The 16899-nt window shown below is 45.3% G+C and overlaps 1 protein-coding gene across 1 annotated transcript in view; it reads right to left on the bottom strand.

Annotated features, from left to right (window-relative positions):
* Window positions 1–15984, bottom strand: part of KLF13 (Kruppel like factor 13) — a 20721-nt gene extending 4737 nt beyond the window's left edge. The window contains exon 1 of the mRNA XM_015810998.1: window positions 15441–15984. Within this exon, the coding sequence (XP_015666484.1) occupies window positions 15441–15984 (544 nt within the window). The remainder of the gene's footprint in view (window positions 1–15440) is intronic.
* Window positions 15985–16899: the final 915 nt, after the last annotated feature.

Raw genomic sequence — 16899 nt, 5'->3', positions numbered from 1 at the left:
CCCCCCCCCCCCCCCCCCGTAAATGTGTGTTGCTATTGGGACATGGGCCATTGCTGTTCAAGCATGGGATCTTCCTGATGGTACAACCAACATAGGCAAAAAGAAGAAGGAGGAGAGAGTCGTAACTTCGGACTCTGTTATAATAAATCATTTTTTCTGAGGCCATCCTCCCTTTGAACCAATGTTAAAGGAATGCTCATACATCGGAGGTGGAAGGGCCGTTTCTCCAATGGGCAAAATAGAGCAGCGGTCCTCAAACTTTCCAGCTTAGTGGTCCAGCATGGGGGGGGAGGGGATGGGTCCATGAGAGTGGCAAGTGCGCTCGTGCACACAGCTCCGTTCATGCAAGTGGAGCGTCACACGCAAGCACAGGCCCCCACTGCTCGTGCGAGGGGAGCTTCACGTGCATGCTCACCCATCGCTTGTGCAGCCCAGTTCCAAACGGGCCCTGGCCCTGGGTTTGGGAACCTCTGAAATAGCGTATGAATTCCATGTGTTTGTAAATTAGATTTATTCCAGTGGTAGAATAGAAAAAAACAGCCAGCATATTCGTTTCTGTGGCAGGAAAAAGGACTGGGAGCCCCTCCAGCGATAGGCCAGTCATGCATGATTTTGGGGGCAGAACCGCGCCGGCTAAGCAAACCAAGGAGTATTTTTAAACAAAGCGTCCTTAAGTAAGGCTTGGCATCTTTGGGCAAATAACTTTCCATTTCCTCTGTTTTTGTACAGGCACTTCAAACTGACCAACAGGCTGAACCTCAAACCAACCTCTGGGCAAATGAGATATTTGGGGTTTGCATAAAAGGTGCTTTCTCTCCAGGGTTGCATCAAAGGAAAAGAGAGAGAGAGAGAGAGAAGCAGTTCTTAACCAGGGCTTCTTTCTTTGAACTGAACGCAGGACTATTTTAAGCCCAGCCATTTATTTATTCCCCTTAGAAGGTTTTTTAATTTATCTTTGGGGTTTCCCGTTGTAAAAGCCCAAAGAGATTTCAGCATATACAAACTCCAGCCAGTGTGTCATCAGGACCCGGTTTCAGTCTGAACTTCGGAGTCAGCAAGGCTATTTTCTCCCCTCTCAGATCTGTGCCACCCTGGAGCTGGATAGTCCTCTCGGAAGAGACGGCTCGGTTTTTCCATGAAAGGTATGATGGCGAAACCACAGTCTTCCCTCCCTTCCATGCAAATTTATCACTTTCTCTCGTTGCTTTGGCACCTTCTGCCTCCATGGTCTACCACTGTTCTTGAACGGGTGTCATCCTGACATCACTGAGCTTCTCAAAGAATATTGTTGGTTCCATATTGGGTGACTCCAGAAGTTTAATTTTCCACCGACCGAGGAGTGAGCTCAACTCTGCTGACCTGAGTTAACCAAATGGACTTGCTCTCCTGGATCTTCCAAGGAAAATGGACAGAAAGGCTCTCCTTTTCTGCAACTCTACACTTTACAAAGGGTTTTTTTTTCTCTCCCTCCAGTCTGGTCCTTCTTTCAGATCGGGGTGTCCAAACTTGGCAACTTTAAGACTTGTGGACTTCAATTCCCAGAATGGCTGGGTGGGGAATTCTGGGAGTTGAAGTCCGCAGGTCTTAAAGTTCCAGAGGTTGGGTATCACTGTTTTAGATCTTCAGCTAGCTGGGCCTGAGGTGAACATATGGCTGGAGCAAGCTTTGAACTTCCCAGGACAGCAAATTTCAGAGGCATGGAAGGATGCTCTTTTATTAAGGTTTCACATTATAGTCTGTCCTTCCCTTTCCTTTCCTTTCCTTCCCTTCCCTTCCCTTCCCTCCCTTCCTCCCTCTCGGTATAGGCTTCCCTTTAAGATCTCCTCCAAGGGGCTGTAAAGACCCCTGTCACTAAGAGCCATTAAGGCAGCCTGGCATCTTTGCAGCTGCAGTTCCCTATTCAAGTTTCAACACATCTCCCAACAGTGGGGTGTGGGGAAAAGGTTGGCATTGCTCACACATTTTACAAGTTTTGTCAGTAGCTCTATGTGACACTTTCCACAAGGCTGCTAATTAGAAGCAGAAAGGGTGTTTCTGTGTTTTGCGGCATCAGTTCCTTGGCTTTAAACATAGTAAAAGAGCTAATGGAAAAGTTGTGTAGACAAACAATAAAACCAAAGCAAACTCTTTCCTCTTTGTTTTTATGCACCCAGGCCAGGAAAGCAGAAAACTCTGCCAAAGAGATGAAACTTGAGCAGGTCTACAAGGAAGCTGCTGGCAAAGCCACTGGGGAGCACACATTTTCCATTACACTTTGCTGTCCAAATGGACCATCGATCTGGGAATACCGTGCAGAGCTTTCTCCGAGAACTGAGCAGGCACGTGGTCTCTATAAAAATGACCTGGATATGGGAAAAACCGTGGGACATTTTGAGAGCGCTTTCATAAGGCTACGAAAAGTCTATACTCAAGGATTAATTGCACAGTTAATCCGGGCCATTTCTGAATGCGGGCCACACCTGTGCCTGACTCATAATAAGTGCACGTGGGTGGATTAGAAAGCCTTCTCGGATGAACAGCTGTCAGGGCAGAGGAAGAGGCTGCCAACGAACGGTTGCATGCAAACAAAACCACCCAGCAAACAATTTGGAGACCCTGAGAAAGCAGCCACAGTTGCCCAGGCTGTACGTGGCATCTGCTCTTGTGGACCAAAAGCCTCTGAATGGTCTCCACTCCTGTGCATTTTGCAGGACATGAGACTTTGTATCCCCTCTTTGGGTTTTTTTCTTTAGCCTTTACAGATAATCTTCAGCTTACAACAGTTCATTTAGTGACCGTTCAAAGTTACAACAGCACTGAAAAAAGTGACTTACGACTATCTTTCATACTTAACAACCTTCGTAGCATCCCCATGATCACATGATCAAAATCCAGGCACTTGACAACCCTATTGAATACAAATGGCACAGAGTCTCTTGTTTGAGCAGAAGGTCTTCTGTTAGAAGATCTTCCAGGTCTCTTCCAACTCTGCTATTCTGAATGTCTTCCAGGTTCTTGGCCAACAGAGGATGCCCATCTTGTCTGACCAGATTTGACGGGTATAAACTACTGTCCCAAGCTACGAAGAGCTTTAAAGGTGACAACCAGCATCTTGAATGGTAGAAGCCCCCTGGCAACCAATGCAATTCATACAGTAGAGTTGTTATATACCCCAGAAGTTACAGGTTTGCTCCTCATTAAAATGGATCAATAATACAGACCCACCTGGCCTTGAAGAAATCTGAGACTTTGGTTAAGTTCCCCAGGCTGATCTACCAGTGAATTGAGAAGAAACAAATGACCATCATATCTGAAAACACTAGAAGGCAACATTGAGGAAAATACAATAAACTAAGCCAGAGGCTATGTCTTGTTTTGTAAACCGTCTCAGATGACTCAGTGAACCAAGATATACGACTGGGGAAAAGAACTGCTAGGCAATTTGGTTTTGAGTGACATTCATTTTAAGTCAGAGGTAGGAGTTAAAACGCCAGGAATTGGTTGCACAAAGAATCATGTCCTCAGTCTTTTCCAATATGAAGAACCTCAAGAGGTGCTGAGCTCAGCTCCCAGAATGCTCAGCGATAGCCTGCTGACTGGGGAGTTCTGGGCATCGAAGTCCCCAGTCTTGAGGGATTGACTTAATCCATCTTCTTCGACATTCAACTTTGCAGCTCCTAGCAGTTTTCCAATACAAATTCCACATGCTGATTTGAGTTTTTAAAACCATACCTGGTCAGGAAACTAGATACCCCAGGAAGCATTTTTCTCTGTATGAATCATGAAGCACATTTTTAAAAAAATAGGCGAAGCTCCAGTTATATTATTAGGGCTGGCTTTTTTGACCCTACCCTATGGATACCTCCTGATCTTGGTGAAGATCTATTGCATTTTTGCAAAGTAATTAATTTGTATTTGAATCTGTAGGTCTTTGTGAGTCACAGCCTATTCTTAAATTGAGAGTCGATTAATCCCATGCCTTAATTAAAATAAGTGTGGCTGTAGGGTGCTTTTTTCTGACGTTGAAAAAAGCAGAAGACAACAAAATTCAGCAGACAAACGATCTCATTTATTCTTTGAAGGCAAAGTCATTGTCCACCATTTATTTTTATTTCCCTAGGGAAAGGAACAAACCAGAAATGCATTGCTTGTAAAGAAGAATCCGCCATACTGTTAACTAATTGAAAGAGGTATGGACCCAATTATTCAACTAAAGGTCTGGCTGCTTAATTTACCAATTATGTTTTGCAGCCCTTTTAAATGAGACATGTCTAAAAATGACCACAATGTTGGTCATCTGAGATTCATAACCGCCTTACCATGGCTTCCTCTTACACTGAGACCCATTTCAAACACACAGAGCACAACATCTCTTCATTGCTTTTAGTCTCTGAAATGAAAAGTGGTCCTCACTTAGAGACCTGCTTGATCTTCTGACTTAAATGGGTTGAAAATTGGGGATTTGTTTTCCTTTGTTGTAGAGCACAACACAAAGATATGGAATAGCTTTAATGAGAGAAGGTTTCTGAGGTTTGCTTCATTGACAGTAGGCCTCTGAAAAGGATTAAGATCAACGGATCTTGTTTTTTGGTGACTTCATAGGTAGAAGTCTTGGTCACGATAAGGAATCCCATTGTCTTCTTCTGCTGTGTGGTTGTTTATTTGAGTTTAGCTTTCAGTTTGGAGACTTCCAGATGGTTCCCTAGACCAGTGATGGCGAACCTTTTAGAAACCGAGTGTCCAAACTGCAACCCAAAACCCACTTATGCATTGTCGGGCGCCGGGTGGGTGTGGCCCATTGGCTGGGCATGGCCCATTGGGTGGGTGTGGCTGCAGTGGTAACAGAAGACTGGGTGGGACTAAAAAGTTCAATCAATCAATTCCAACTTTGCAAGATTTTTTTTTCCCACAAGAAGTTGAAATTGACTGATTGATTTAACTTTTTTTTTTTTGCACACGGCGGTGGAGGCCTAAAGTGAAAAGGTTTTATAAAACCCAGCTGAAGGCCTAGGACTGGGGCGATGGCGCACGTGCCCACAGAGAGGGCTCTGAGTGCCGCCTCTGGCACCCATGCCATAGGTTCGCCACCACTGCCCTAGACAAACACTGATTGCATCCAAGCTTGGTTGACTTCTTCAGGACCAGCCAAAGATGGTTCATCATTTTGTTGAGTTCCAAAAGGATGGACTGGTCTCTTTTATGTCCTTCAGAGAATTTACTCAGGTATTCTAGCTGCTTCATAAACCCCATGTGGAAAACACTCAGCCAGTTTCTTCCACATAACCTTGCATTTGTACTCCAGAAAGTTGCAGAAGACTTATTTTTGAGACGCAGACTATGATTATTGTGTGCCTTGTCATCACTCTTTGAATGTTTTGGCTCTCTCTGGCACTTAAGCAGGAAATGTAAGACAACCATCATCCTCCCGCAATAGGAAAACATACTTTCTGCTCAAGTCAAGTGTGGAAATTCAGATAAGGCTCAAGAAGACATCTGAGCAGTTCAGGCTGGTGGTTTTCAACTATGTTCTGAAGAGGGAGATAAAAAGAAAATAAAGTCTTCTTGTTGTCCTGTTGGCTGTAGGCTTTCGGTAGGTTAGGTAGGACCCACAAAACACCTGGAGATCCAAGATGCAAAATCTGTTTCGTCTTGCAGAAATCTCTTTCATTTCAGAATAGGTTGTGCAAGAGAATTTCCTAGTGCCTTGTGCCCCACAATGTTTTCTCCAGAATTATTTGAAATTTTTCTGCCTTTCAGTGTTGAAACATCTTAGAAGACTTCTCCCAAGTTCAGCCAACTACGAACGTGTCCAATTTCTCCCCTAAGCGCAAGTGAACCTGCTGGACACGGACTGCTGAAACTACAAGCTTTGCAAAACACAAGCGAGTTTTGTCTGACTGCTCAGCCTGCACTTAAATAACCCTGACTGTCTGGCTGTTGTCTCACCAGCATACAGTAAGATCATGATCTCACTCAACCACGTGAGCTGCTCTCCAGCGAAAGCCAAAAGAAGCGATCAGTAAACAACCGAAATAGAACCGTCCAGGAAGCCTTTAAGAAGGACCTCTGAAGCGCATGCCTTCAATCCGGGCTTTGCCTTTGCCTTCCCACTTTGGCTCCATCAGCAATATTTCAGATCCAAACAGTTAATCTGGGATTATTTGGAGTGAAACCGGGGAGGGAAATGCAGAGGCCCACTTGAAGTTACAAAACAGAAAAAGGAATCACGTGGCCTCCTCAGACGCATTTTAGGGTTCCAGGTTTGGACATGCCCCAGCCGCGCACAGGCAGACAGAACAGGAGTCCAACACATGTGAGCTGAGATGTTTTTTTTTAAAAAAAGTTGCTTTTTTCGAATGGATCTAAATGAACGGTTGCTTTGTGTTTTCAACTTTTGTCAAGGAAGAGAGTGGTTTTGCTCTGTCCCTCCCCATTCTAAAATGTAGGGCATGCAGGACTCAACAAAGGAGAATCTTTGTAGCTCAAAGTTGAAATGAGGGATCCTCGGTGCTCTCTGAGCTTGGTTGTTTTCTTGCAGAGGTTTCATGACCCAAACAAGGTAACCATCATCATTACCCAAACTAGGGAACAATTCTAACCCTAACCCTAACCCTAACCCTGAGATGTTACCTAGTTTGAATCATGAAATGTCTGCAAGGCAAGCTCCGGGATCACCAAGGACCCCTCATGCAGGACTCATTTCAACCCGCTTTAGATGGGAGAGACCATGCTCTGGGTCTCTTCATTTGTGTCCCAAAGAGACAAGAGGGGACAATTGTGAAGATTAGGAGAACAACTTAGCTTTGGGATTCCCCACTGAATAACGTGTGACACTGCATGATGCTGAAATTCTACCATCATTTCTTTCTTTCTTTACAAGAAGGACACTTGAACTTTCTGACATTGGTTAATTTGGAAGCTATTGCTTCATTTTTTTTCTTTCTAAAATAACACCATTGATGACCTAGGGCAGTGGTTCTCAACCTTTTTAATGCCGCGACCCCCAACCGGTCGTAAGTCGAGGACTAAACCGGTCGTAAGTCGAGGACTAAACCGGTCGTAAGTCGAGGACTACCCAACCGGTCGTAAGTCGAGGACTTTCCCTGCCCGGGAGCGCCGTGCATGCGTGGTTCCGCCCCCTGCACTGGCCGAGGCGTAGCTGGCAAGCGGCAGAGACGGAGCAGGCCGACTACCAGCTGGCCCAGCCCAAGGGAGGTAAGGCACCCGCCGGAAAAGGGGAAAAAAAATGGCGGACAGCCTTGCTTGGCGACCCCCGTGAAATGGTCGATCGACCCCAAATGGGGTCGCGACCCATAGGTTGAGAACCGCTGACCTAGGGGGAGTGTCCAAGGGGCCATCAACCATGTTAGTCTTCTCCTCTCATCTCCAAGACCACCTCTTTCCAAGATCCAAACACCCCAACTTCTAAAGGACCCCAAAGAAGATCTCTCCTTTTGTCATGTCCTCTGCTGTTTCAGCTGAATAACAGAAGAGTTAAAGTCCTGCCTATTAGGAGCACACCAAGCTGAAGAAGGTGAGGCCAGAGATTATTTTGGGAAACATATTTGATCGTGTGGACTCTCCAGAGACTGTGAAGCAGGATTAGAGCAGCAGCAGCAGCTGAAGAAAAAAAAAATTTTTTTTTACAGGCTGGCCCAAAAGGGAGCAATTAAATACGTGATTCCCTTCCATGATTCAAAAGCAATTTGACCCAGCAATAGAGATTTTGAATCAATCGGCTTTCAACTTGGGTGGATCTGATATTGACATGGTGAGGGATAATTTCCTGGTCCGATGACATTAAAAACTGTCTGCTGATATTCCTGCAATTGCTCTTGGCTGCAATAAACCCATTCGGAAAGCATTCTTCCTTCTCTAATGTAGGATCTGGAGTGAAGTTGCTAAGATCTACAACTACCTTCCAATCCCAAAGAGCTGGGCAAATCTGTTTCAACCAACTTTCTGGGTAAATGCATATTGTTGTTGTTTTAAAAAAGATTCCAAATATCAGAATATGTTGTGCCTTCTCCGTTTTCTCTTTGAAAGGGCAGGACAAAACCTCCTGTCTTCAACGTGAGCTTGATATGTTAACAAGGCTAATTAATCCCTTGGCACTCCTTCGCCATTATCTCCAGCAAATGTTGCCAAGAAACTCATACCGGGGGCTGTTGGCCTCCTCATTACAGCAAAGAAATTGGAATTGAGGGGGTTGGATAAAGAGAGGGCCAAGGACAGAAAACACTCAATATTTATTCTTTTGTCTACGGCCAATTCATTACAATGAGAATTATAGCTCAAAGCAATTAAGACCCCAGGCCACACCGGTCCTGCAGCCTGGGTGTCCAGATTCCAATGGAAGGGTTGTTTATAAGCGCATATCTTGAAATATAAAGTGTGAATATAACCAACAGGTTTTTGAAAACAGAGTCAGTCAAGGGGCGCAGAGTAACTGCGAGTGCCAACTTTGAATGTTTCTAGCTGGCAACACCCAAATGTCCTTGATGGGTTGTACAGTTAGAGACCTCCTGTTTTGACCTGTCTGGTTTGGAGTTGTGGAAATTGAAAGTGTTTCGCATGTTTCTTGGATTAGAGCAGAAGGCAGCCGCTTTGGGGAAGACCAGCTGCCAAAAAATAGACATGAAAATAATTTTTAAAAAAAAATCAAACAAGAACTGGGAAACGTCAGAAAACATGGCTATTTTTGTGACACGGCAGCCATCTTTTGTTTATTTTTGAATCATGCTGAGGTCTGAAGCAACCACCCAATGCTGTTTCAAGGTGTCAAAATAGTTGCTCATTCCTTGAACACCGTTTAGATACTTTAAGCTATGGTCTTCTGCTTTGCGTAGAAGAAGTCCCTGGGCCCCACCCCATTCCAGGGGTTTGTCCTCTACATCAGGAGTCCCCAACCTTGGCAACTTTAAGACTTGTGGACTTCAACTCCCATGGCTGGCTGAGGAATTCTGGGAGCTGAAGTCCACAAGTCTTAAAATTATCAAGGTTGGAGACCCCTGCTCTACATAGTAAGAGAGATATGAGGGAAAAGCTATTACGTTACTTTTGTTAATGTTGATTCTGTTCTCCCTCTTTGCATGTTGCAGTAACCAACCTCTAGTGTGCTTGAAGTGGATAAATGTTTGTCAAACATGGATGGGGCAGTGAAAATCAAATATTTCTTTTCTCTTCTCCCAGTTGTTCAAGAAAAACATGCTTGCTTGAAGAATGATAGCTTTCTGAGCCAAAAAGCTTTTTTTTTTTTCCTGAGTGTTGGCATTTCTGAATCTAATGAGCTGGCCCTTCCCTCCTCACTATCTCCATTTATAAGCAAAGAAGGTGTGGAGAGCCAATGCAGAAGAAAATGTTAATCTATATCTATATATAAATACAAATGTAAATGTTCGTTTGTTCAAAATCTTAAATCTCCGAAAGTTCTTCACCGATTGCTTTGAAATTTTGACACAACGTTGCATTCGAATACGCACATGTTTTTATATACCTACTATTAGCGCTTTCTCTTTTCTTTCTTTTCCATTTAACCAGACTGAGCCACAGCAACGCGTGGCCGGGTACAGCTAGTGAAGATCTCCTTTCTGTGTCCCTCAGATCCTGGCCCAGAAAAGGCAAGTATTCATTCATTCCAGGGGCCAATCAGGACTCCTTGGTCTCAAAATGTGGGCTTCTTGGTGCTCTCTGAGCTTGCTTGTTTCCTTACAGAAGATTTTTTTACCATATTAGGTAACATCATATAATCTAGATGGGTAATGAAACGTCTGCTAGCCAAACCCCAAGGTCAGAATGCACCAATGACTCCACACAGTTCCACCCTGAGCTACAAATATTCTCTTCAATTGGTACTACATATGGGCTTCAAATGCTTCAGACAGCATCCAAATGGGAACTACCACTGATGATGTTACCTAGACAGGTAATGAAACATTTGCAAGCCAACAATAAAGCTCAGAGCTACTGTGGGAAGCAAGTCACACTCAATAGCACTGATGATGTTACCTAGTTGAGTCATGAAATGTCTGCAAGAAAACAGCCAAACTCAGAGAGCACCAAAGATCCCACAGTCCTCCTCCTCCTCCTCCTCCTCCTCCCAAACCCATTCCTTCTAGCACTGATGATGTTCCCTAGTTGGGTCATGAAACATCTGCAAGAAAACCACCAAGTTCAGAGACGACCAAGGATCCCCACAATTAAACTCTGAGCTCCAGAGATTCTCCTCTGTTGAATTCTCAAAACACCTGTTGCTCGCGCCTCAGTTCCAACAGGCTGCAGCCCACTGGAATTGCCTTCCTGAAGGCAGATGGAATTCCTGCTTTTTTCCTCCCTCCCACTCACTGGAGGGGCTCCAACAGCGCAGCTTCTCCAAATCTCATTGAATGGCTTCCAGGAAGCCTTCTGCAGGGTCCCTGCCAATGTAGGCAAAGGAGCAAATGAAAAAGTATTGCTTGTAGGTGGACCAAATAAAAATTAAATTAATAAATAAAGGGCCACTGACAAAATGTCCTTAATTCCTGCCTGCTCTGGTGACTTATATTGTTCCAAGATGGAATCGTATTTTAGTTCTCTTGTGTTTTAAAATGTCCACCTGCAAAAAAAACATATTTAAAGAGGGAGAAGCAGGCAATTCTTTTCAGGGAGAATTTGGTTGCTCCCTTGGACCGGACTTTATTCTTTCTTTCTTTTGATTATTGCTGTCAGAGTACACCTAGTGATGAAAACCACCCAGAAATAAAACATACCAGACCTGTATCAGTATATGTTTTGGTCTGGATCAGCACTGAAAAAGTTTGAAGGTCTTAGATCAGGGATCTTAGATCAGCTTGGCAACTTGAAAACTTCTGGACTTCAACTCCCAGAGTTCCCCAGCATGAATTCTGGGAGTTGAAGTCCATAAGCCTTCAAGTTACCAAGCTTGGACACCACTGTGTTAAATATTCCATGAACTTGTCAAGGCCATCTTCTCAACAGAATGCTGGGACAGGATAGACCCCAAGATCTGCTAAACATAACAACAACAATTGTATGCCCAGTAAATCTGCTTTGAACTTGCACACATTGTTGAGAATAAACGCAGCCAAGGGGGCAAAATATAGCTATTGAAAGCCACTTTGGAGGTTTCAGCAGAGACCCCAGATCTACTTTGTGACATATCATTCTCTCTGTAAAACGAGAACCCTGGTTTTTTTTTTCTTGCAAATGAAAGCTGATCTTGTGCATGCTTTATGATTTCAGGGTTTTTTTTTTATTTTGTTTGCTCTCTGTGCCCCTTGATACTTTCAGCAGAGTTTCAGTTTCATTCTTCCTATGATCTATTTTTTTCTGCTTTTCATATGTGGTTTAGGTTTCTTTGTTCTTGTTGCAACAAAACAATTTTATGAGCACCGAATGGAGAGAAAAGAAAAGAGGGTGGAGAGGAAGCAGAGCTGTCTAGCAAGTCGAAGGTCTGTCTTCCAGGTCAGTCTGGCCATCATCAATCATAACATGAGACCTCTTTCTAAGCCTGAAGGGATCCTTTTAACTTTCAACTGGCTGTTAAAGTACTGCACACTCTGTGCCTATCCTGTACTGTCCCAGCTTTGTTTACATGAGGACAGAAAGACAATAGAATAACAAAGTTGGAAGGCACCTTGGAGGTCTTCTAGTCCAACCACCTGCTCAAGCAGGAAAACCCTATTCCATTTCAGACAAGTGGCTATGTCAGTCTCTTCTTAAAAGCTTCCAGTGTTGGAGCATTCACAACTTCTGGAGGCAAGGAGTTCCACTGGTTAATTGTTCCTGTTGTCAGGAAATTTCTCCTTAGTTCTAGGTTGCTTCTCTCCTTGCTTAGTTTCTATCTGTTGCTTCTTGTCCTGCCTTCGGGTGCTTTGGAGAATAAGTTGACCCCCTCTTCTTTGTGGCAGCCCCTTAGATATTGGAACACTGCTATCAAATCACCCCCAGTCCTTCTTTTCATTAAGCTAGACATACAACCGTTCTTCGTATGTTTTAGACTCCACTAATCATCTTTGTTGCTCTTCTCTGTACTCTTTCTAGAGTCTCAATATCTTTTTTACATCGTGGTGACCAAAACTGGATGCCGTATTCCAAGTGTGGCCTTACCAAGGCCTTATAAAGCGGTACTAACACTTCATGTGATCCCTCTGTTAATGCAGCCTGGATAGCATCGGCTGCAGCACACACTAGATCAGATCAGCAGAAATCAATAGGCAGCTCAGGGATTCAGGGAGAACAGCAGGTGCCTATTTCAAGAACCCTAGAACAAGCCTCGGGTTAAGTCAACATTTGTGCCCTTATTACATCATTGCTAAGTGCATTCGGGGAAACCTCCAGCACGTGGCCTCGATTCACGCAAAAGGACCAAAGCTCAGATTGATGTCTGAACGAAGCCTGCACGTTTTCTCAAAACATGTCATTCTCAAAGAGGATTTCAGTTAGAATCTAGCTGGTCCTAGTCAGGCAGTCCTCTCTCCGATTTTAGGAGAAAAGTTGTCATTTTTGTTTTGTTTCGCATAGTGTTGGTTTGTTTGCAATCCCACAGGTTCTGTATTTACTACAGCAGAAAGTTGTTTAGGAAACAACACTCTCTACTCATGATAGACAACAATGAAATGTCATAATACAAGGGAAGGAAAGAAGGAAGGAAGGAAGGAAGGAAGGAAAGAAAAAAGAAAGAAAGAAAGAAAGAAAGAAAGAAAGAAAGAAAAGGAGAGAAAAAAGGAGGAGGAGGAGGGGAGAATTTATTAGAATTATAGATTTAATTTCCCCATTTCTCCTCCTCTGATTGTACCTGTCTCTTCATTTACATTTTTTGCCCTTCCTATATCTGTTTTTTCCCCCTCTATACCTCTTGGATTTACGGTGATCCATGTCCAAAACCTGATATTGTTTGTTAAGCATAGTTCCATTAAAAAAAAAAAAACCACCAGAGATTTTAAATACCTCTTCCGTGCTGATTCTGCTCAACATGTTTATATTTTAACTAAAACTGTTGAATTGCTGAGCACTCTTCAAACTTGGGGAGCATAAGCAAGTTTCAAATATGTCAACTAAATGAAAAAAAAAACCTACATAAATAAATAGTAGCATTCCTTTGGAGAAGTCTCCACTCATAGGAAGAGCTCAATATGGAAGGTGATATGCCATGAATTGTAGAATAGCTGAATATGGTTTAGAGCAGGGGGGTCTGCAACCTTGACAACTTTACGACTTGTGGACTTCATCTCCCAGAATTCCTCAGCCAGCACAGCTGGCTGAGGAATTCTGGGAGCTGAAGTCCACAAGTCTTAAAGCTGCCAAGGTTGCAGACCCCTGCCTTAGAGGGACGGTGCCCTTTCTTTTGCCTTTTGCCCTGATTTTGCTTATTTCTTGCACTTTGACAGCAAAGTCAGCCCAACCATCTCTGGCTGAGCTACATGCCAAAGGAGAGGGTCTACCTCTTTCAAGCGGCAGTCACAAAGAGAAGAACGTGGCTAAAAGCCAGTGACCCTATTTGACTTCCCTGTCTCCAACTGGCTTCTGAATGACATGAACTGGTTGGGTCCGACCCTCCCTCTCCCCGGGGCACCAGCTGCCAGAGAGGCTCTCCTCGTTTTCAAAGAGAGGAGTTCTCCCCCCCCCCTTCGACCGGGTTTACGAGCTGCAACCCTCTTTGTCTAAAAGGAAGCAGAAGAGAAGTTCAGGCAGGAGCAGAACAAGGCGTGATTTGAGGACACTCTGCCAACTCGGAGTGGCAAGGGGGGCGGGCTGGGCGAACTTCCCTCCAGATGAAAGCTACGGTTAGGGAGGGTGATGAAAACACAATGCAAACAAGAAAAACAGCCCTTCCTGGAAAGTGGCACCGCTCAGCCAGGCCAGCGTCATTCGGTAGAGATCGCGTCAGACCCAGGAGTCCTTGCTGGAGGATATGCTTGGCCTTTGGTCAGGGTTTTCTTTTCTTTTCTTAAAATATACATATATAGCCTAGAGGTCTCCTTGCAAGGAAGCGTCCCCAAATGTAGCCTTGATTTACAGGGGTAGGTTAGATTCTGCAGGATATCACTACAGGATGCAGTAAATCAAGAAGGGACCGGAGAGCAGAAAGGGTCCTATTTTGAGGCAATGACCTTCTCTTGCCTTAGGAAGAAAGAAAGAAAGAAAGAAAGAAAGAAAGAAAGAAAGAAAGAAAGAAAGAAAGAAAGAAAGAAAGAAAGAAAGAAAGAAAGAAAGAAAGAGAGAGAGAGAGAGAGGGAGAGAGAGAAAGTAAGAAAGAAAGAAAGAAAGAAAGAGAAAGAAAGAAAGAAAGAAAGAAAGAAAGAAAGAAAGAAAGAAAGAAAGGAGGGGAGGGAGGCTGAAAGAGGAAGAAAGGAAGGAAGATGAGAATGGGAAAAGGGAGGGAGGAAGGAAAGAAAGATAAAGAGAAGATAAAAAGAGAAGGAAGGAAGGAAGGAAGGAAGGAAGGAAGGAAGGAAGGAAGGAAGGAAGGAAGGAAGGAAGATGCATTTAAGCAGAGCAGAGCATAAGGGACAGAAAACACATCTGCCATGGAACATACAGTAATTCTTATCCAAACAGAAATATCTCTGCTAAGCCCACAAAACTCCAGATATTCCACAGACCATCTTCTGACTGGGTGGTGTCCCAAAATAGGTGAAGGAGGCGTTTCCCCCACTCCTGGTTGCCCAACTCCTTGGGTGGCACCCCCTGAACTAGGCAAAGTTGTTCCACCAAATAACTGAGGTGAACAAACCAAGGCAGAGCCCACGGGAGGCACATATCGAAAACCAGCAGCAACTTTTGAGCGGGGGGGGGGGGGGAGGGGGGAAATACAGGCTGACGGTGCTTCCCGGCATTCCAACCTCAAAGTAGGGAGAAGAAGTCCCTGTCCTGGTTTAACTATGAACAGGAGCTGCCCCGTTTATATTTTCTAGCATTAAAATTGACTTGATAGAGTCAATTACAGGGTTCTGGGAGTTCTCCCCTCCCACCTCTGTGAGACTGCACAGTATCCAACAGGGAGAAATGAAGAAAAAGTTGAAATTATGTTCATAATGGGTGTAACAGAGAACATCAGGAGTAGGCTAGCAAGAGTTAGGTGGATAGTACCCAATGCAGAGAGCCCCCAAATAACTCATGCACGTTGTTGTCTCACAAAAACCGGGCACTGGCAACCGCCGAAAGAACTGCTCTGCTGGGTCAGACGGCCAGAGGTCAGAAGAAGGTCTTGAACTGGCCATCAGGTGAGAACCAGGCCAGAGGAAGGAGAAGAAAGAAAAAGAGAAGGACAGATAACAAATCCCAACCGGCATTGGGGAACGCAGATTAAGGAATGGCAACCCCAGCAGTGGGGTCTACATAAGCCTGAAGTTCTCAAGGGCTCTCCTCAACCTCTGTAGACTTCAGTTTTAGAAGTCCAGAGGTCCATCAGTTCCTCCCCCTCCTCCTCCTCCACCACCACCACCAAGCAGAGAGCTCACCTGTGTGGGTCCTCAGGTGAGCTTTCAGATGAGAAGACTTGCCGTAAACCTTTTCACATCCCACATAGTGGCATTTGTGTTTTTTCTGAGGTAATTCAGGGTCAAGCTGGCACCGTCCTCTCCTGCTCCTTTGTTTCGGGCTGGGCTCATTGACTGCCGCCAAGTTGGTAGGTGTGGCTGCTCTTTCTCCTCCACACTTGCTGGCTGGCAGGATCTGGTCTTGGCCAAGCGCTCCCTGCGGAAGAGGGGGTTTGCCTTCCTCCTTTCGCTCCATTCTCTGACCCTTCTCCAGCTGAAGCGAGGAAGACTTTGGAAGATGTTGGTTTAAGTCAGCCAAGATGCTGGCCACGGCGTACACTGAGGTGCCCCCTCCATTGTCTCTTCCTGCCTCCTTCCCTTCAGGTTTCTCCTTGGGAGTCAAGTCCGTGAGGGCAGAAGCCATCCCAACAGGTGGAAGTCTTGGTCCTTCAGCAGGACCATGGATGATCGCCCGGCTGGACATGGAGACAAGGCACTCGGCGGCAAAGTAGGCAGCTGTGGCCATTTTTCACACCTCTCGGGGTGCACAAATCCACTCCGCTCTTTTCCACCAACAAAAAAACACCTCTAGACGCTCAGCAGGGGCACCTTCCTTGCAGAAGAGAAGAGAGCAGCTTTCACAAGAAGTCACACCCCGTTGCCCTCTTTCTCAAGAGGAAAGGCATCCAGTGAGAACGTCAAGAAAGGCAAACCCCCTGCAGAACAGCTGGCCGTGGAAAGAGGCTGTCTCCATCGCAAGCCCGCTGCACCTCCGGCAGCCCTTCCCCTGCATGCTGGCGGCAGAAGTGAGCCAGCCTGTTAGAGCTCCTTCAAACCCCCCTGGGGGTGTGGCCCTGCCAAACATCTGGCCGTGATGTCACCACGGAGAGGCTGCATCCTGGGCTGATCAGGTTAGCAGCCCAGGGAGACGCTGCCTGCCCTGAAGCCAGCTCTGCCAGGGAGGAGACCCGGGAGCAGAGAGGCAAAGCAGGAAGCAGCCACCGAAGTGGCTGTGAATTTGACTTTGGCAGGAGACGGAGAGCAAGTCAAACGAAAGGAAGGAGCTGATTGGCTCAGGCCAAGCCAATCACAGCTGCAGGATCCCTGTTTGCACATTTCCCTAGATGAAGAAGGCATGGCTTTTTTTTCCTGCCGGACCCAAAAGAGGGCCAAGAATTCAAGATTTGTCTTTGCCTTGCATTAACTCAAGATCGACATGAGATTTCCTTCTGGCCATGACGGTGCAAAACAGGAGGTGGCCAGAGGAAAAGAACCCTCCCAAGGGTTCCCCAATCCAGTACTCTCTGCCCAGGCTGGATACCCCTTCCCATCGCTCCCAGCCAGCTTGCTCATGGAAGGCCACCCTCTGGGAAGGCTGGTTTATGGACTAAGGAATGGTCAAATTCAAGACAAGGCAGTCAACTTTCACCAAGAGGACAGT

The sequence above is a fragment of the Protobothrops mucrosquamatus genome, unplaced genomic scaffold (genome assembly GCF_001527695.2).
Source record: "Protobothrops mucrosquamatus isolate PMUCROS unplaced genomic scaffold, P.Mucros_1.0 scaffold27, whole genome shotgun sequence".
Taxonomy (NCBI): domain Eukaryota; kingdom Metazoa; phylum Chordata; class Lepidosauria; order Squamata; family Viperidae; genus Protobothrops; species Protobothrops mucrosquamatus.
This window is presented reverse-complemented; position numbering and strand designations above follow the sequence as displayed.